This window comes from Manis javanica, chromosome 11 (genome assembly GCF_040802235.1).
Source record: "Manis javanica isolate MJ-LG chromosome 11, MJ_LKY, whole genome shotgun sequence".
Taxonomy (NCBI): Eukaryota; Metazoa; Chordata; class Mammalia; order Pholidota; family Manidae; genus Manis; species Manis javanica.
Genome location: NC_133166.1, coordinates 75,123,997 through 75,145,135, shown reverse-complemented (window position 1 = coordinate 75,145,135; position 21,139 = coordinate 75,123,997). Strand labels below are relative to the sequence as shown.

Sequence of the window (21,139 nt, the reverse complement as noted above, 5' to 3'; positions counted from 1 at the left end):
GGGGCCAGGACATGTCAGCCATAAGAGGCTTTGACTATTATTCTAAGTGAAATGGGGAGCCATTAGAGGGTTTTGATCAGGAGAGTGACATGACAATAACTCATGTTTAAAAAGATTCTCTGGCTACTCTTGTTCAAAGAAGACTTAAGTTTGAGGTGGGCAGGGTTAAAAAGAGGGAGACCAGTGAGGAGGTTATTGCAATAGTCCCAAGTGAGCAAGAATGGAGATTGGACCAGGCTGATGGAAGTAGAGTGGTAAGAAATGATAGGATTCAGGATATCTTTTGAAGATGGAATCAGTAATATTATTGATTAGATTGGATGTAGAGTGAGAAAAAGAAAAGGATGAATCCAAGATTTTGCAATCATTTAAGCAACTGGAGAAACACAGTCACCCTGAACTGGCAGAAAATTATGTGGTTAGAGAATTCACGGAGAAAATGGGAATACTATTCTCAAAAAAAAAATGAACTTTTGGTTTAATTAAATTTTCTCTATGGTTACAGTTCTCTACTTGAGTTCTGCTGTCTTACTAATTTCTGTCTTCTAGGTGAAAGCTGAAGACATTCGAGACCTTTATTTTCTTATATAGACATTTAGTGCTATAAATTTTCCCCAAGTACTACTTTAATATTCACATTTCTTCCTAATTTCTCTTGATTTTCCTTTGAGTTACAGATTATTTATAATTTTGTTATTTAGTTTCCAAATACTTGGAGATCCCACCAGAGATTTTTTTTTAATTCTAATTTAATTCTATAGTGGTTAGAAAACATAACTTTGTATGTTTCAAATCCTTTTAAATCTATTGAGACTTCTCTTGTGGCACTGAAATACATCTGGTCTATCTTGGTAATTGTTCCAGATATATTTGAAAAGAATGTGCATTCTGTTGTTTTGGGGTGGAGTATTCTATTAATGTCAGTTAAGCCAAGTTGCTTCACATCTTCTGTGTTTTACTGATTTATTGTCTACTTGTTCTACCAGTTACTGAGACACAGGCATTGAAATCTCAGGCTGTAACTGTGGATTTGTCTGTTTTTTCTTTGCAGCAGTTTTTGCTTCATGTAATTTGAAACTCTGTTGTTAGGTATATAAACATTTAGATCATTGGGTCCTCTTGATGAATTAAGCCCTTTTATGATTATAAAATGATGTGATTTATTCATGATAATATTGTTTGCTCCACAATATGGTTTGTCTTGACATTGGTAGTTGTTCCAGCTTTTTTTGATTAGTGTTAGCATAGACTGTTTTATATTCTTTTACTTTTAACCTAAGTATGTCTTTATACTTAAATTAGGCAGCATATAGTTAATCTTACTTTTTTATTCAGTCATTTGGGAATTTAGGTCATTCACCTTTAATGTGATTAAGTTTTGATTTATAATCTTGATATATGTGTTCTTCTGTACTGATTTTTATGCTGTGGTTGTCACACATTTTATTTTTAGATATGTTACAAACCTTGTAATTTATTGTCGTAGTAAAAGGTCAATTATCTTTTAAAGAGATTTAAATTTTTAAAAATATTTTTGTCTGTTGTACTCTTACATCTTAAACCAAACCATGTAGATACCATTTCTAATGCCCTTCATTCCTTATGCTCTTCATTCCTTTTTAGATCTGTATTTTCATGTAGTATCATTTTCTTTCTGCCTAAAGCCTTCTTTCAACATTTCATCTCGTATGGCTTTACTTGTGATGAATTCTGTCACCTTTTATGTGTCTGAAATTTCACCTTAGTTATTGAAAGTTACCATAGCTGGGTATAGAATTCTAAGTGGTGTCTTTTTTTTTTTTTCAGTACTTTAAAGATGTTGCTCCAGTGTATTCTCACTTGCATTGTTTCCCATTGTTTCTGGTTTTGAGCAGTTTGATTATGATATTGGTGTAGCTTTTTCTCCTGTTTCTTATGTTTGGGGTTGGTTGAGCTTCTTGGATCTGTGGGTGTATAATTTTAATCAAATTTAGAAATTTTTCAGCCATTATTTCTTCACATTTTTTTGTGTGTCACATACTTACATACTTTTCCTTCAGAGACTGCAATTAAATGTGTATTAAGCTACTTGAAGTCTTCCAGCTCACTGATGCTATGTTAATTTTTAATATTTTTAATTATCTGTTCTCTCTGTTTTCCAGTTTGGATTGTTGTTATTGCTGTGTCTTTAAGTTTCCTAATCTTTTCTTTGGCAATGTCTAATCTGTCATTGACCTTTCCCATATAGCTTTCATCTCTAAAAGTTCAATTTGGATTTTATTTTTTATATTTTCCAAAATTCTACTTAACTTTTGAACATACAAAAATTGATTATAACTATTTTAACATCTTTGTTAATATCTATATCATTGCTGCATCAGTTTCAGTTGATTTTTGCATGGATAGTAATTTTTGATTGGATGGCAGACATTGTGAAGTTCAACTCATTGAATATTGTATACATAGTTTTGTGTTCAAATATTTTTGAGCTTCGTTCTAGGATACAAGTTACTTGGTGAAATTGTTTCAGTTTTATCACTTTGTGTCTTGCATTTAAAATTTGGTAGGCTTCTAAAATTGGTCTGGGGCTAATTATTCCCCATCACAGAGGGAAGAGCTTTCTGTGTACCTTACTAGAGGGACCAGCAAACCGATTGGCAAATCTGGCTCTCAGCCTGTATTTGTAAATAAAGTTTTATTGAAACACAGCCATGACCACTCATTTGCATGTTTTTCTGGCTGCTATTGCACTTCCACAGCAAAGTTGAGTTGTTGCATCAGAAATTACATGGCCCCTCAAATCTAAAATATTTACTGTCTGGCCATTTACAGAAAAATTTGCTGTCCTCTGCATTATCCAGTGCCTCATTCATGATGTTTTCCAGCCTAGCTATTGAGAGTACATGCTGTTCCTGGCCCTGTGTGAGCACTGGACACCGTTCCTCTAATGTTTGCAGGTGGTTCTTACTCCAGGCCTAGGTAGTAGCTCTCACATCTGTGTGCTGATCATTACTCGGCTGAGTACTTGAGCAATACCTTCTAATCTCTTCTCATCAGTACTCAGTCCCATGAGCTCTATACACTTCGGTGTCCCCACACTCTCAGTCCTGCTTTCTCCCTAGCATAGATGGTCTGCCAGGCACTGCCTGGATGACCTCTCCTTACAGTGTGGCCTGGAAGCTCTTTTAAGGTAGTGAGCTGGAATAGTGATTGGACTCACCTCGATTAGTTTCTTTTCACTCAGGAGTCGCTCTTGTTTGTTGCCTAATGTTGATTTTTTTTGAAAACCATTGTTTCATGTATTTTGACCTTTTTTTTTTGGTTGTTTCAGATGAGAGAGTAAAACTGGCTCCTTTTAATCTCTGGCAACTTGCATTTGGGTATGAGTAAGAACTTGATAATATAGATAAATGTAGTAACCATATTGTTTTTTCATGTGAAAACCTTCATAAGAGTGTATATCGATCATACCTTAGTGAAAAATTAAAAAAAAAAAAAAAGAAATCTTAAATAAATTAAAAAAAAAAAAAAAGACTGGCTCCTTTTACTCCCATCTTGGCCAGAGGCAAAAGTCTGAGAAGGTGATTTCAGACATCTTGGATTTATAAGTTGAATCCAGGGAAAAAGTACAGGCTAAAGACAAAAAAATTGGAAATTTTCATTGCATAAATAATATTTAAAACCTTGAGACTAAATGGGATCATCAAGGGAGTGAGTATAGATTAGTAAGAGGCCCAAGATCTGAAACCTGGGCCCAATATTAAGAGGTGGGAGAAAAAAGGAACCAGTAAAATCGATTAAGGTAGAACTACTAGTATGCTGGGAGGAGGAGTATGATAGGTTTCCATGTTTAGTGGCAAGTGATTTAAACATTACTTAAATACCTTAAATCTCAGTATTTCCCCCCTCCTCCCCATCCCAGTCAGGAGTCATTATAAGAACTTAGCAACTTAGCACATTAATATTTTAGAATGAATTATTATTTTTTCCCCAAAGAAATTGTCTGTTTCTGTTCCTGTCATAATGGCCCACAAAATAATTAGGTTAATCATATTAAAAACAAAGTAGAAATCATTCTCATAGCTTCTAAAATCATGATTTATCTGGAATGCTACTGGTAGCACTGTTGGTTTGGCAGTCCAGATAATCACTACTAAAATGATTAAGAGGAGGATAAACATAATTAAAAATGAAGGACTCTTCTTTCAGAGAATATTTTTCATGATTAATGTGGTTAATACCCACAACAAAACATGAACACACCTTCCAAATCTCAAAAATAAAGGACATTTTTCAAAGCTTGAAAGAACTAAATTTAAGAAATTGAGATGAGTTAATAGTTAAAAAAATTAAGTCAGAAGAAAAGTTAAAAGCAGTTGTTTAAAAACTATCTTGCTGTAGAAGAGGATCTTCTACAAGTTAGACAATGTAGTCATCTGCTGAAATATCTTTCTCAAGGTACAGACAAAATTAAGCTAATAGAAAATCGCTGTAAAAACAATTTTCCTTTTTGAAAGTTTTCTGTCATAAACTTTCTTTTAAAACTTTGACATCTCCTAAGACCTGCCTTTTTAATAGTTTGGAATCTAATTTAGTGTAATAGTATATTTCTTTATCAAATATAACCAAATAAAGGAAATTTCCATATTTTTAACAAAAAAGATCCAAAAAGGAAAGTTTTTGGCTAACTTAAAGGAAATTTACATTTCCATGTATGCCAGCAAATATGTACCAGCATATGTACATAACAGAAAAGGAAATTTTTAGTATTTCACAGCTATAAGAATCAATGTAAAATTATTGGGAACCCCTGGATTGGGCTTCAGTTGACTATATTGTTGCTTTGGCTTCTGCCCTTCCAGTCCTCAGGTTCTTGTTTACAGAATTGGAAGGTGGGTTAATGGTATTGAACAGGATGTTTCTCAAAAGCCCTCTAAAATTCTTAAAAATTCTGAGTTTTATTACTTAACTGAGTAGAAATGTAGGACCCTAAATTCTCATTAACAAGCTTACTGCTCCTTTTGCATGGGAAGTCTATTTTTACCCCCAACTGGCTGTGGTAGTTACAGCTTTCTACCCTTGAAGTTATAGGGTGCTCTGAATTGGTAAAGAATAGAATTTAGTACAGGGTTATAAAAGTCCTTTCATTGCAGGGTTAAGTAATGGTGGGAAATGTGACCTCTGCTGTTCAGTGGTAAAAGCTGTTTAATATACAGAGGCATTGTTCTTTTTGGCATAATAATGAAAGCATTCATTATATCCAGCACTTTGTTCTAATCTGTATAGAATCAGTTGCTTGATAATGAAATGTGACCCTGATTGCAGTTTGTGGAGGAAAGGGGAGGTTGTGGTTACTCTAAGGACCTTAATTATTATAGCATTTCTTTGGCACTTTCAAAATGAACTTCATTTTTATCAATTTTATCAATGCTTGTGAAATCTGAGTAATCGAATTCCTCAGGATTTGGTGTTGGATAATCACTAATGAGATACTTCCTTTTGCAATTTTGTGATTAGCTATCAATATAATTTGATCCAGGTGCTTTTCTTCTTTGTAGTCATATTGTTGGTGAAAACTGAAAATGTCTCTTGTGTTCCAACTACTCAGTTATTTCCTTCTTGAAGACCATTATTACCTAAATTTAGAATACCTGCTAAATTTTAAGATTTTGTATAGTATTTAAAAATAAAAATTTTATATTTGTGATCATATTTTAGCATTGAAGAGGAATATAATCCTGCTGTAATTACCCATTGAAAATAGGATAATTTCTAAATTATTTTTGATCATTTTAAGATTATCAAAATAATGAAATTATATTCTTCCTTAGCCCCATTTACATACAAATCTTTTCACTGTAGTACGAGGAGAAATGAGGGTCCCTGAAGAAGCTCTAAAGGTAAAGTTTTTTACTTCTTTTTTAAACCTACCATTTACTAGGGTTGATTTCATTCATGTTTTACTTCTATTTTAAAATGTTTTATAGCATGAGAAGTTTACTATTCAGCTTCAGTTGTCCCAAAAATCTTCAGAAGCAGAATCACCAAAATCTACGAAATGTGCCAAAAGCACAGATTCGAAGGTAGCAGATACTGCAGCAGAAGTGCAGCACAAAGCTACAGAAGCACTAAAATCTGAGGAAAAAGCTATGGGTAAGTAAGCCTCTTTGAAATACCGTAGTTCTACTTGATCATGAAAAAATTGCATGCTTTGTTCTAAAAACTTGGCAAGATCCATATAAAAATAATTAATAATGACAGTTTCAGAGAGTATTATATAACATGTAATTACATATGGCATTTATATGTATGTGTGTTTAGTATGTTTAAATATTTGAAGGGAATAAATATAGTTCACCTTACTAATTTTATTTTTTCATGTTTGTCTGCTTTTCTCTCCCTAAAATAAAACTGAAATGAATTAAAAGGCAATATCCAGTAATGTTGTATCATCATAATTGTTACCATATTTTCATGTTCCAGGATCTATAAAAATATGCTGTACATAAATAATTCCATTCATGTAAAAGTGATTTTTTTTAATTGATGGAAATTACCAAATTTGTCCTAATATCAGTCTATTAGCTGTGTTACTAATTAGTTTAAATTTAGTTATTGTGCAATAGCTTTAAAAAAATTTTATAATAGTCACTCCTGCCTCTATACTAAAGTTTAGTTTTGTCTCTTATTTAGACTTAGTGAACCACTTCTAAATACAGAGAACTGATTACATTTTAACACAAAGATATGGGGCTATAGCAGTTTGCATTTGAATCCCAGCCAGTGCAGGGTTTCATTCATTTAATTATTTCCAGTGTTGAATAAGGTCTTACATAAATATGAATGTTTTATGTTTTTCAACAGAGTACTCTTTAGCTGTCAAGACTCAAGCAGACAATTCTAGCATTCTGCAAAAGTATATTTTTTTCTGTTTCAAGTGCTTTAGACAGATTTTTCCCACCTCTTGTCAGATATTTCTGCGATGCCCCGTGGCACTCCGTTATATGGGCAGCCATCATGGTGGGGGGACGATGAGGTGGAAGAACAAAGAGCTTTCAAGTCAAATGGCAAACCTGAAGAAAAAAATCATGAAACTGGAACATCAGGTAAAAATAATCTCAGATTATGACATGATATGAATATTTGGGGGTTGAATTTATAATTTAATCAAAAGTCCATCTACCCTGAAAAGAAGTATTTGATTAAAAATGGTGAATGTTTTAATGACATTGTCATTTAATGTCAATTAACATAAAGTGTTAATTCTGATATTACTTTGACTTAAAATTTTTTTTCCAGCATATGAGATTGTTTTAACTTGGAAAATAGATTAGAAAATATGATTGGGCTTTTAAGTATTTTAAAATAATTATTAAAATGCTTGTTAGACCAAAATAGTAGGTAAAAACCAATTTTGTTTTCATTAGATTTGCAAGCATGTAATCATACTTTTTAAATCCACAGTTTCTATTATGTTCAAGAATGTGATATGAAATGAAAACTTCTTTAAAACCTCCATGTGCCTAATTTGTTGGGCTATGATAGCAACAAGATAAGCTGAATTTGGTAGTCAGAATAAAAATGTTCTGGATCACATTCTTAGATTAATAGTCAAGAAACATTATTTTGTTGCTGGAGGGGTTTAGTAATAAACTAGGTGTCCATAAGCCAGAAAATAAAGATTTCCAGGAAATAAATGAAGTATCGATTTTCTGTCATGTAAGGACTTGGCAAAGACATCAGCACCAAAGGATGGAGTAGCCAGTTTCTTTGATAATGGCAGATAAGGATCCAGGACTGGAGGAATTGAATACAGGCATCAGGAGCAGTGTGGAAAACCAACTCTGACTGAGTCAGGAATAGATTCCATTAGAACTATTCTCAATTTTCTACTTTTGACCCCTAGTTCTGCAAGATAAATTTTCTTACCTGGAGAATAAATAGTTCATTAAAAATGCTCTAATTTTACCAGGATACAAGTCTAAGAAAGCTGGACTTACCAACTCAATCTTACAGTGTTCCAACTGAAACCGTCAACTTTGCAAGTGAATTCCCATTGCAGCTTCCTTGCTTCTGTCCACTAACAGTTTTCTTCACACCCAAGCTCAGAAACTATGTGATTTAGGATTCCCTTGAATGCAAGTAACAGAAATGATACCTGAGACTAAACAGGAAGGAAATTTACAGGCTTAAATAGCAGCATCTTGTGGGTTGGTTAATGCACCATCAGAATGGCATCATCGACTAGCTAGCTTCTCTGTTTCTCAGTCCCTCTGTCCGCAGTAGATATGTACTGAGGGAGCATCCCCTCATTCTCATAGGCTGCCTACCAGCAGTAGTTGGGGGTACCTGCCACTTAGATCACATCTAACAGCAAATAGCAAAGGCTGTTTCCAGAAAGCCCCCAGAAGTTGGAGCATATCTCTCACCTCATTGTCCTTTCACAGGTTCAGGAGTAGGTCTCCAGCAAGGGTTATGAGGTTATCCTTAAGCCAGTCTTGCACATCCTGAAGCTGAGTGTGGGAAAGTTTTCCCTAATGGCACAGGAGCCATGTCAGGGAAGAGCTGGAGTCCTTTTAGGAAGGAGGAATGGGAAATGGGATTTGGAGTTGATCAAGAATGTCTACTGTATTTGAAAATGTTTGTGTCTTCCTTCCCCTTCTCCTCTCTAATGTTTTACCTGCCTCTGTTGCCTTTTCTTTTCATTGAGTCATAATTGAACTTCCTGCTTGCAGCTTGTCAACCCTCCTGCAGTTCATTTTGCATAATAAATCTCAGCTATCCTTTGCTTTTTTTCCAAGAAAGTACAGTGGCTGCCTTTTATCAGCCAAATAGATTTATGTCAGAGTTCTTTTGTCCCACTTAGAGCCTTATAAGCTATTACCAGTTGTTTTTAGTACTCTTTCCTAATGCATTCTCACACAAATGATGCTGATCCTGCTCTTCTCCCACAGACATATACACACACTCATCAGGTGATAGAAAATTCTAAATGATATGTCTGTATATATATATATATATATATATATTGCTAATATGTAACACAGTTGCCTTCACTCTTGTGTGTTCATGCCTTCTCATCTAAACTATAAGTTCCTTACTTCAAGGATCACATTATTATTGTGCACTAGAGTCACCTAGCAGAGAGAAAGAAAATGTACTAATTATAAGTGGTTAATTTAACAGAAAATACAGCAGAATGTCACTACTGCTAGATTCCAAAAATAACTGTTAATGATTTTATCTAGCCATTAAAAATCTGTTCCTCCCTTCTCACATACAGAACAACTTAAAATCTGAAGTACATAACTTCTAGAATACAGTGAAGTATAAATGTGATTTTTGTACTAGAGACAGAACAATGATTTATTGATAGTGATGCTTACCCTATCCAGACATAATTTTCTAAAGTGCTCTGCATATGTTTAATTATTTCATCCTTACAGCAATACCTAAAGATAGCTACTGTTATTTTCTCCACTTTACCGGGAAGGAAACTGGGGTCCAGCAGTGTGAATTTACTTATTACTACAGTCACCCAGCTAGCAAATAAGTGTAGCTGAGATTCGAACCCAGGCAGCCTGACAGCAGAGTCCATGCTCTTTATCACAAGCAGTTAACATTTCAGTGATCATTATACAGACAGATACACACACATATGCATACACAGTCTTTCCAAAAGGACATATTTTGTAGAATGCAAAGATTTGAACAAATACGCCAAAAACAAATTGGCATAAAAAATTTATCCCTCATACTTCAGCACAGTAAACTAAACTTAAAACTGTGGTGTATCCAGCAATAATTTCATCTATGTGAATGAAATTGAGTTCTTAAATGATTATCAGCCTTTGTGGCCTGTCTCACTGAGTGTCATTTCTGCCAGATGACAAAAGCTGTCTCATAATCTTGGGGTTATTTTTGACTAAGAAGGAATTAACTGATTTATGTCTTATGTTAAGTAGCTTACAGCATCTTACCAGATTCAGCTGATTAACAGCTTGTGAGCGTCTCATTTGTTTTCTTATGTTAATATGAAGGTGTTATGTTTCAGATTTATCATTTGTAGGTTTTTAAAATACAGGGTGAAGGAAACAGTTTACTGACATGAAATAATTTATGATACCAGCAGAGTTTGTAAAATCAAATTTGAAAATGTATACTAAATGTTATTTTATTTGATCATTTTGAAAATGTTTTTTTAATGTCCCAAATGATGGAATATAGATGATGGATTTAATTATTTATGCACTAACTAGACTCTTTTGCTAAAAACAAAGTGGTTTGCTTCTTGGTTACCAGTTTTTAGAACCGAAAATCTTAGTACTTACTATGAAAAGTAAACATTCCAGAAAAGATAGCAACGTATCTACTACCTAGTAATTTTTTATGTCCCTCTCTGTGGGTCCATCCAGAATCTCCTAGAGACTTACCGTGTAGTCTAAAAAACCCTACAAGCAAATATGTACGTTGAAGCAGTCAAGTTCTCCTGAAACTGTGTGAATGTTTAGTCCTATTAAAAAGGAGAATTTGTCCTCATTTTACTATCAGCTTTGTTCTCCTACCTGCTAACTTGGTTTAAATATTTATTTAGATCGCAGGTGAAGGCCTTCAAGAGTTGCATACATTTTGAAAAAGTCTCTGCAACTATGGGGAGTAGATTTTTGGCTTCTTTACATTGCCTTTTAATCTACTCAGACTCAATTTGGAAACTAAAGTTGTGACTCCCTTTTAGCATAAGGTGTTTTCTAGTCTTTGTTACTTGAAGAACTTGAATACACCAGGTTGGTTGGATATCTTAAGCAGGCTAAACCTTCTTAATTAATAGTCTTTGTCATCTCAAGTGAATTTAACATTTCATTTAATTTAGTACAGAAGAGTGAAAGGAACATTTTTTTCTGGATTATGTGTATTATAAGTTTCCCTGAAAGATCCATATAATCACAAAATACTTTAAAAACTGAAGAAATATTATCAACAATTGCTCTTCTGATTTAGATAAACATAATTCTAGTATAATCCATTATTAGTTTTAAATATCTAGCAATCACAAAATATTAGTATAAATAAAGTATCAGTATAAATATTAGTATAAACAAAATACTAGGATATTTAGTATATTATTTAATTTAGTATAAATAAAATAGTTTTTGAAGAAATAAATGTTAAATTCATCAATTCTAGGATATGTTCTGTTGTGTCCCAAGAGGAAAGCTGTTTTATTTTACTATATTAATTTGGAAGATCCCTAGGAATTTTTCTAGTAGGCCTACATTTCCCAAGTGCAGTAGACCCACACTTGATCTGTTTTGATCATCTTTAGAGAAATAAATTCCTCCACACAATGAGTTTCCCAGATGACTGAACTTTTACAAATGACAATTTTTTTTAAAGTTTGACCAATTCCTAAATTTCTTTTAAATGAATTACCCTTATCACTGCCTTCTTAGACAGAGAAGGCTGAATATAATTTAAAATTTTGGTTTATGATTCAGAGTCACCATTATGACTATCAGTCATTGAGCTATGATACATACAGTGATGTCCTTGGGAGACTGAACTGTGTATGACTGAATGGTTTGGGGCTACTGTGTTTTTGAGCCAGGTGTCTGCTCTTGATTGCTTTTTGTGTTATCTCTACCCTTTGACCCCATACTGTAATAAGTCTGAGTAATCCTCACTTCTACACCCCCTCCAGATTTGCCATATGTGTCTGAGTGAAAGTCAAAAGGCTCTCAGTGATGGACTTCTGCAGTAACATTCATGAATAAGGAAGTGCAGTTGTTGTCGTATCTGTCTTTGGTTTTTTAGAGTAAGATTTTTGGTTTTAGTTTTTTGTTTCCCTAAGCCTTAGGTATGTTGCAGAGTCCGGGGAGAGAGAGAAACATTTATTTGACTGCTTACTTTGTGCCAGGTGGTGGTCTGGATAACTTATATGATCTCACTTAATACTTACCTTGCTAAATATTCACAGCAATCTTATGGATAGATAATATTATTTCCCCATTTTACCATGGGGAGAATGAGAATTAAAGACAGGGACAGGATTTATCTGAGGTCAGATCTCATCCCTATTTTCCACTGACCTTGGTAGTAATCATCTGCATATAACAAGCTGCCTTTCCACTCTGTTGTGCTATTTGACATTCTTAGACAACTTGTTTCTAGGTAAATTAGGTGTTAATTTGTGTAAGTCTCAGATCTTTTGTCCTTGGAGTAAAGGCAGTTTTGAAGTAGGACTAAGGAAAAGATAACCTTAGAAACAGTGGTGTGTGGTTGTTGAACTCTGCTGTTTTAATGTGTTATATAATGTGAAAACGTGTAAAAAGTATGCCAGTATATTAACTGTGAACTTTCCTTTCACAAGGAAGGAAAACCAGGAAAATATTCCTTGGAATCTTGTGAGTGACAAGTGGATGATAAATGTTACACCCCTGGACCAGCTTTTTGTGGCTTTTGCTTTGTAGTTCAGCAGCAGCATTTTATTTGGGTATTAGGTGGTGGCAGCAGGAACCACTGCCCCTTGTGCCCAGCACTCTTCTCACCAGAAGATGAGAAAAGCAAAATGGATGGATGGATGGATGGATGGATGGATGGATGGATGGATGGATGGATGGATGGATGGGTGGGTCGGTGAATATATCTGTATGTATGTATATGTCTATATTAATAGGATAGGTTTATAAGTCAGTTGTGTTACATGGAATTAAGTACAGTACATTTTCCATAATAAATAAGTCAGTATATGACAAAATTTAAAATAACATTTATTCATGACTTTACTAATACATGTAGAGTGGTAAATATATTTTATTTTCATGGCAATTTTAAGTGACAGGCCCTCAGAATAAACATCCAAAGTTCAAGTGGATATTTAATTATCAAGAAAAAGATAAATTAACTTTTTAATAAAATTTTTAAACTGTGACTTCAGATTATTGAGTATTGTATAACCTCTTCTTCAATTAGCATGTGAAAGTTTTATTTTAATAATACAGAGTTTTCCTTATTTTTAGTGGTAGGAAAAATGGATTTTAAAAAGCGTAATTTTGACTTTGAAAGTTGATTTTATTAGATATGTTTTTTAATTTCTGTGTAGATCTTTTACGTTTTTACTCTTTTTGGAACTGGAGCTTGATGTCTTTTATATCCTGTCCCATGCATTTGATCACAGAGATGTTGCTGTCCCACTTCTATAACCTACAAGCAAACAGTTCTGTGTTTGTTCCATAGTCAGAGTTCTGCCAAGAAGTCAATTACAGCACTTAAAGAATCCCATCAAGATTTAATATTTGAAAAGGTTTCAAAAGACCAAGTAATTGACTTAATTAGAAAATGACTGGACACAACCTAGTCTCCTTGTTTGGCCTTTCCTTCCTAATAAATTATCTGTTCTTTACTACTACACTCTTTAAAAGTAGAATGCTTTTTTGAGCTTTAGGGCAATATTTTTCATTTGAACTACTCTTCACCATGTTGATAACATGGTTGTTTTCTTACTGAAAAGCAGGGCATTTTCATCTTCATTTATTTGCATTTGTACTATCTCATAACACATACTTAAAACATTTCAACTATCATTTTCATTTATGTATTTTGTTTATTTGATTTGCATATTTTATGTATAAGTACATTTTAAAAAATACCTGTATATTTGTTTCTGAGGCAACAGAATAGTGGTAGTGCTCCAGAGTTGCTTGTTTCTACCAACTCTTGTCGTTGATGATTTGATATTTATAATTCAGCTTTCCCCCCAGGGATTTTTGACACTTATTCTCCTACATAGCAATATACTTGAATTTTCTTGTGGATACTGGCTGGCAACTGAATTTTCTATTTTTGCATTATTTCTGTCACACTGCTGCTTGGATTGCAATGCTGCAAGCAAACCACATGTTTTATCTTTAATCATTCTTTTATTTATAAAAATGTATCTTCTTGCAAGGATCATACATCAGTAATGTAATTTTTCTCATTCTAAAAGTATTGTCTCTAGTGTAATGATGGTGAAGAGTGGTAAGTGGAATCATTACTTCTAGAACATTACTTACATGCTGACTTCATGTTGATTTCCTCACTTAAGCACCTCTTCCCCTTTGGAGATCTGTTGTGTTGACAGCTATTTCAGGTATTTCATCTTCATGACGATGAGAAAATTCATGTTTTTTTCTATCACTCCAGATATATATACGTTGAGCACCCATCTCTAGCTACATTTGATCTCAGTTCTTTTGCCCCTTTATGAATTCTAGGTCCAATTGGAAAAAATAATGGACCTAACATCCAAGGTTCATCTCTCTTGACTTCTTTGCTCTCCTTTGCCATAGCTGTTACTTACTTTGCATCTCCTCTTAGTAACTGAATGCCATGTTTATAATCAAAATTATTTCTTCTCTGATACTTGCCATTGTTTTCTGTCCAGTCTGTGAACTGCCTTCTGGTTCTCATGGCATAATACAAAAGGCCATTACTGCACTTCCTCAAGTGCTGAAAGCTCCCAAATACTGTGAATTTTCTCTCATTTCTCTCATTAGGGTGCAGCATAGATGGCAAGCAAGTTGAGGAACAATCTGCAGCTGCAACTGAAGAAGTGCTTTTTCCTTTCTGTAGGGAACCGAGTTATTTTGAAATCCCTACAAAAGAATTTCAGCAACCTTCACAAATAACAGAGAGCACTATTCATGAAATCCCAACAAAAGACACACCAAGTTCCCACACAGCAGGTGCAGGGCATGCTTCATTTACCATCGAATTTGATGACAGTACCCCAGGGAAGGTAACTATTAGAGACCATGTGACAAAATTTACTTCTGATCAGCGCCACAAGTCGAAGAAGTCTTCTCCTGGAACTCAAGACCTTCCTGGGATTCAAACAGGAATGATGGCACCAGAAAACAAAGTAGCTGACTGGCTAGCACAGAACAACCCTCCTCAGATAATATGGGAAAGAACAGAAGAAGATTCCAAAAGTATTAAAAGTGATGTTCCAGTTTACTTGAAAAGGTTGAAAGGTAAAGTGAATATCATTTCAGAACTTCCTATTTTGTGATAAAGAAAATTCCGTCTTCACAATTACCAAACTATTATTAGATAACTAATTATATGGAGGAAAACTTGGGCTTTTTCAAAGCTTTACATTTGATTCTACATGCAGTAGCAAAACATACTGCCCATGTCTCACTTAGTCATCAAAATAGTCTGCCTTCATTTTCTTGCCAGAACCAAATTGGCCTCATGAATTTTCCTTTTATCCATTAAATATGTTTCTTTTTCCTATGGAAATAAAAGATACATTCAGTTTCACAGTGAAATTCCTTGGAAGATAATTTCATCATTTTCTTGACTTAAGAGAAAGTTATATTCAATGCTGTTTTTTATTGTGATACTTCCAGTAAAATGGCAATGTCTAGATTTTGAAAGAAATTCTAAGCCATTTGATAATGGGCCAAAAAGTCTACCTTGGTAATATAGTCACATTTTTGATAAAGTGTTTCAAACTGTCCTCAGCAAAAATTTTTGGTTTAGAAATACTGGTAATCAATCAAATTAAACATTTTCTCAATATTGAGATTATAATGAAAATCACAATTGAATGTTTATTTGTGAAATAATTGTATATATGCTTTATTAGTGTAACACTTGGTCAGAATTGGTAGTTCTCTATACCTGTGCATTGAGGGAACAGCTAATCAGTTTTTTTCCATTGGATTTGCTTATTAAATTTATTTTCGAATTTATTAAATGCAGATTTGTGTTATTTTATCTTTTATTTAACAGGTTCTCTATAAGGGAAATGACTGATTATTCTGTTACTATACAGGGAGTTAATAAGCTTTAAAAAAAAATACTCATGAGGCAGAGACTACTACCTTTTATCTCTAATTCTTCACCTGAAACTTGAGTATGTGAGAGCTACTCAGTAATTTGAATAATGAATGAATGACTTCACTACTGATGACAAGACTGACCCTGGCTTAACCCATACCTTTTGCCCTGGGATTCTGATCAAGTAATGAAGGAATAACCTATTTCTGATTTGCTAAGACGTTTTCTAAGACATTTCAGGATAGTGAGATAGCGAGATTACCTGATTCTTTATTGGGATCTATTACTATATTTGATTATAATCATAAGCAGTTATCTGGCATATGTATTTTTGACATGTGATTATCATCTTTTACTTCTATTAGATAATATTAAGAGCACATTTGAGACCTATTATGTACCTATAGGTTAAAATGCACAAATAAAACCTACCCATTTGTAAATTGACCATTTATATGAACTCAATAAGTGATACTGATATCTTAATATAATATAAAAGGTGGCATAATCCTTGAAAATTTAGAGAAACAGTACTTTTTAAACCACTCTTTAATAAATGTACCAAAAATGAGCCAGAAGATTCTTTTTAAAGCTACCAGTTAAAAAATATCTTTATTAAACCATTTTATTGTTATTTTAGTATTCATAACTATTTTTTGTATTAGCTATTTCTGTTCAGCCATCATTTCTAGACATTCTTTGTTCTTGAACAAGGCCCATTTGTAAGCCTTTTTCCAAATAGAGGCATTAATGATTAGATATTTTGAAAACTTTACCAGAAATTATGCAATCAAATTACTGTTTCCCTCAAAGTTGATTTATAGGTAGAGAATATTCCAGTATGTTGCCATTGTTCAGAACCCTTCTTTTAGTTTTTTGTTTTGCCATCAGACCATTTTACAGACCATCCAAGAAAATGTCTTCGTGAATATAACTCATTTTTGGTTCAAGACGAATCCATTTTATTTCTCCAGACATATTTGTGGATGACATCAAACTTTTCCCCAAAGTCAGAACTGCCATCATTAGATAAAGATTTCCCACAATTTAGGCCATCAAAGGTATATACCTATACTCTAAATAAATGTCATTATAGCAAATAGTAGCAATTCTACAATAATAGGTCTTTCAGCAAGTGTTTAGATCAAAAACTTGAAAGTAGGCAAAACAAAACAAAAGCAAAAAATGTGGCTTCTACAAGAGTAAAGTGCACGCGCTTTGGGACAGTGGAGAAAATAATGTTCACAAAGCCCATACACTTTTACCCTTTAGGAGAGGTGCAGCTTCTTTTGACCACAGCTACTGACATAGTATCACTAGCCCCTTCATTTGGTTTCCCTCCCTACCCTGAAAACACTAAAAGAACTTCAGCATATTTAGGCATGGCTAATAATAGACAAAACAGGAAGACAGGAACTTGGTGAGGAGAGTTTCCTAGTGATATTTTTGTTCAGTAAAAACAGAAATTGCAGTTTGGACCAGATGTCTCACTTGTATAACACTGAGAAATACAAGAAGGAATAATAGTTTTCTTACAGAAAAGAAAACAGCTAATTAAAAAGGGCAAGTTTTAAACTACAGCTTAAAGAAAAGATACTGAAAAACCTGATACCACATAAGTGCCCAATTTTGTATGTTGGGACAAGAACTAAATTCTGTGAAGATGGTGTATTCATTTTGTGTATGACTGGGATGTGGTTTATTTGGTCTTATTATACAGGAAATAATTTGAGTTCAGTTATTTCCATCTCTTACAAGCTGGATTCCTTTTCAATATATCCAGTGCAACAGTGAAATAGATTTGAAAATGTCATGTTTTTAACAAGTTTTGTATTTGAACTGATGGTTTTTGTCTGTTTTGGCATTCCATCTGTCATCCCTGATTCCTAGCTTAATTACCTGGGGTAGGCATGAATTAAACACCTTCTTTTTTTCTTTTCAGATTGCATTTTGAATAGTTGCTAATTTGAAGAAAGATTTTAAGCTTTGTTGTCATGTCTGATGTCAATAATAGCAGTCACTGTCACTCTGCTGGGAGGTCCCCAAACCCCTTCATTTGGTCTCCTTCCCCCACTCACCTGCTACTTTTCCAACTGTCACCCTTTTCTGCGTACTCAGTGCTTCTCTCTTCTGAGTCTTCTCACGCCTTTTATATACCACATTTTTACAGCCAGTCCTCTTGTATTAAATCATTAGCATCAGTTGTGTAAATCCTAAATTCATTAGAAACAAGCCTATGACTGTTAGCTCAATCTTTTCTTTGCACAGGTGTCCTTGAGCCTCACAGTCCCCACATCTTTCAGGTCTGATCATTGTCTTGTGTGATGCCACGTTATTCAGCAGCTATTTAGATTAAAGTCTGTAGCCTCTGAAAATGTAAAACTCGAGTTTAGTCCTGGATGCATTGGAGTGTACCTGGTTGACTAGATAAATTTGTAGTTTTCCTCTGAAGATGCCATCATTTAAGCCCTCATTTTTTATTCAGTCTAAAGCATGAATAGAATAAATTTTTGCCTTCCTGATGAATTTATGCTATAATATAATAATTATTTATTTCTTCTGATACTTACTATTTAGGTAGTAGAATTATGAATTAGTGAAAAATCAAGTAGTTTCAATGAAGTTTCATTTAATCCTTATAGAACTAGGTAGGGTAACAAAAACCTCTGTTAGGAAGTTGATATTTCAGAATTTAAATATATTCTAAAATGACTGTATGCTTTATGGAGAAAACAATTTTTATCTGTTTATATTTAACACCAAACCATTTGCCCAGTAGATGCATACATGTATGTAAGATTTCAGAGACTATACTTTTCCATGGTAGACCTTTTAGCATGCTTTATTTAACTCTTTGAAGCCATAAATTTAGAGCACAAATGCAAATTTTCAAAAAATTTCTTACAGTTAGAAAGGCATTTGTAAGGAATTGTACAGTCATTGGTGGAAGCTACAAACATGCATCTTTTTATTAAAATACTTTTGGAAGTATTGAACATCATTGAAAGTTAAGATTCATCAGATTTTTATGGCATTTGTATTCTCTTTTCCTGTGTAATTACCCTTTTTTCTGTTGTCCCTTTTCCTCTCTAACGCTAGAGACAAGTTTTTGATTCTTAAATAGGCAATCAAAGGATCAATGTTTGTTAATGTTATAAATACACACTATCACAAATGATATAGCATTGCTTATCTATTAAGGCATTGATGAGTCATTATAAAGTTAAAATTTGTAGAAGGAAAAGCAAATGCATTCAGTTGTTCACAAAGGCCTTCATTGTTGGTTGAATTAAAATTTGAGGGAAGTTCACGAGCCTGTTACTGACAAGAACATAGGACTTTGGATTGTAAGGGGGGAAAGTACAAAACAAATAGCACTTTTGTATATGCTTCTGATTTTCTACATGGGATTTTATTCCTGCTCTATTATGTGGATTCTTTTTTTGTGTCCAGGGAATAAACATGATGATGGTACACAAAGCGATTCAGAAAATGCTGGGGCTCACAGGCGCTGTAGCAAACGTGCCACTCTAGAGGAACACTTAAGGCGTCAGCATTCAGAGCAGAAGAAGCTACAGAAGGCCCCGGCTGCTGAAAAGCATCAAGACCACGATGTTGTAAGTCAAACTGCTTTTATGATTGCATTCTTTAATGAAGACAATCCCAGAAAAAGAAGGTCTTGTTCTTTTACTCAGAGTAGGGGAATATGTGTCAGGAAACTACTTTTTCAACACCCCATACAAAACTTGAAAAAACAAAATCTCCAACAGCAGCTGCCAAAGTGGTTTCTTTGTCTTTACAGACTAGCTCTACGCATCACAGAGGGGGGCGTGGTGTTCCACATGGGAAACTGTTAAAACAGAAATCAGAGGAGCCATCAGCGTCAATTCCCTTCCTACAAACTGCATTATTAAGAAGTTCAGGGAGTCTTGGGCACAGACCAAGCCAGGAGATGGATAAAATGTTAAAAAATCAAGCTACTTCTGCTACTTCTGAAAAGGATAATGATGATGAGCAAAGTGACAAGGGCACTTACACTATTGAGTTAGAGAATCCCAACAGTGAGGAGGTGGAAGCAAGAAAAATGATTGACAAGGTAAATAATAAAAAATTGGGGTACAGTGTTTTCATTTGGTGTATTGGACTTTTGGAAATTATTGGAGGGTCAGCATGTAATGTTCTCATGCAGTCAGTGCTGGGACTTTAGGATTTCACTACGGAACTGCAAGACTAATGATAAGACTGAAATGCTTTCTGAGTTTATTCTGTTTACATTCTGAGTTGGCCTGGTATTCATATGTACAGTCCTGTATATTTAAGCTATTTGGGCCTTTTTTAAGTTGTATAAATTTAAGTTAGGATTGTAAAACAATACTTTGGCCATTCTGACTCCACTTATTTTTAAAACTAAAAACTAAAAGAGAGCCAGATTGCTATGACTCTTAATAGAAACATAAATGTTAGCTGTTAATAGTTAACCACAGGTTTCCTGCCTACTAATGTCATGCTCGAAGTAAATGAAAATGCATGGTTTTTTTTATTAAGGTATCATTGATGTACAATCTTATGATGGTTTCACACAAACAACACAGTGGTTTCAATATTGACCCATATTATCAAGTCCTCACCCACTCTATTGCAGTCACTATCAGCGTAGTAAGATGCTATAGAGTCATTAATTGTCTTCTCCATGCAAAGTACATCTGTTTTAATCAATTTTGTTCTTTGTCCTTATGTTCTTCTCTTGATTTCTATTTACTGCTGTCTTTGGTGTATAAAGTTTAAGAAGGAAAAAGTGTATGAGAACCAAATGAGTTTATGATACTTTGAATTCAGACAAGTGTGTGCCCAGTCATGCTGATATTTTCCATTTCAGATTTGTTCTTTGATGTTACTAGTTCATGTATATAATGCTTGTTGTATGGTTGAGGAAGTAATTTTTCAGTTTTGCCCATGGAAATGGAAAGTTGACTTTAGAATCAGCTGTTTGTTTACTCAGTGGAAACTAGCAGCATAAGTTTGGATAAACATAAATCTCTTGCTTACTTCTTTTGATTTAGCATCTGAGGCATTAGCATCACTTAGGAATTCATTAGAAATACTGAAGAATTTCAGGCCTAAACACTGGATCAGTCTGCTTTAAAAGCACAGTCTCCACGTGATTCATATGCACAGTAACACTGGAGATACACTGGTACAGACGGTGAGTTAATTAGAAGTAGTCTTTCAGGGAGTAGACAAAGTAGCCCTTTGGGATGCAGGAAAATGACTTGGACTTCTGTTTACTATTAATTTCATAGGTTTTATTTCCACTTTGAAGTGAGCTCTATAGTGT

General features: G+C 34.0%; 1 protein-coding gene across 14 annotated transcripts in view; it reads left to right on the top strand.

Annotated features, from left to right (window-relative positions):
* Positions 1-21,139, top strand: part of CEP170 (centrosomal protein 170) — a 121,637-nt gene that overhangs the window by 49,673 nt on the left and 50,825 nt on the right. For 8 of the 14 annotated variants that reach the window (XM_073216690.1, XM_073216687.1, XM_073216691.1 and 5 more), the window contains 6 exons: positions 5,824-5,879; positions 5,967-6,132; positions 6,951-7,085; positions 14,514-14,990; positions 19,258-19,421; positions 19,607-19,900. In XM_073216690.1, the coding sequence (XP_073072791.1) occupies positions 5,824-5,879; positions 5,967-6,132; positions 6,951-7,085; positions 14,514-14,990; positions 19,258-19,421; positions 19,607-19,900 (1,292 nt within the window). Of the gene's footprint in view, positions 1-3,310; positions 3,360-5,810; positions 5,880-5,966; positions 6,133-6,950; positions 7,086-14,513; positions 14,991-19,257; positions 19,422-19,606; positions 19,901-21,139 lie in introns of all 14 variants that reach the window. The other 6 variants (XM_073216696.1, XM_073216698.1, XM_073216693.1 and 3 more) reach the window with 2 other exon arrangements.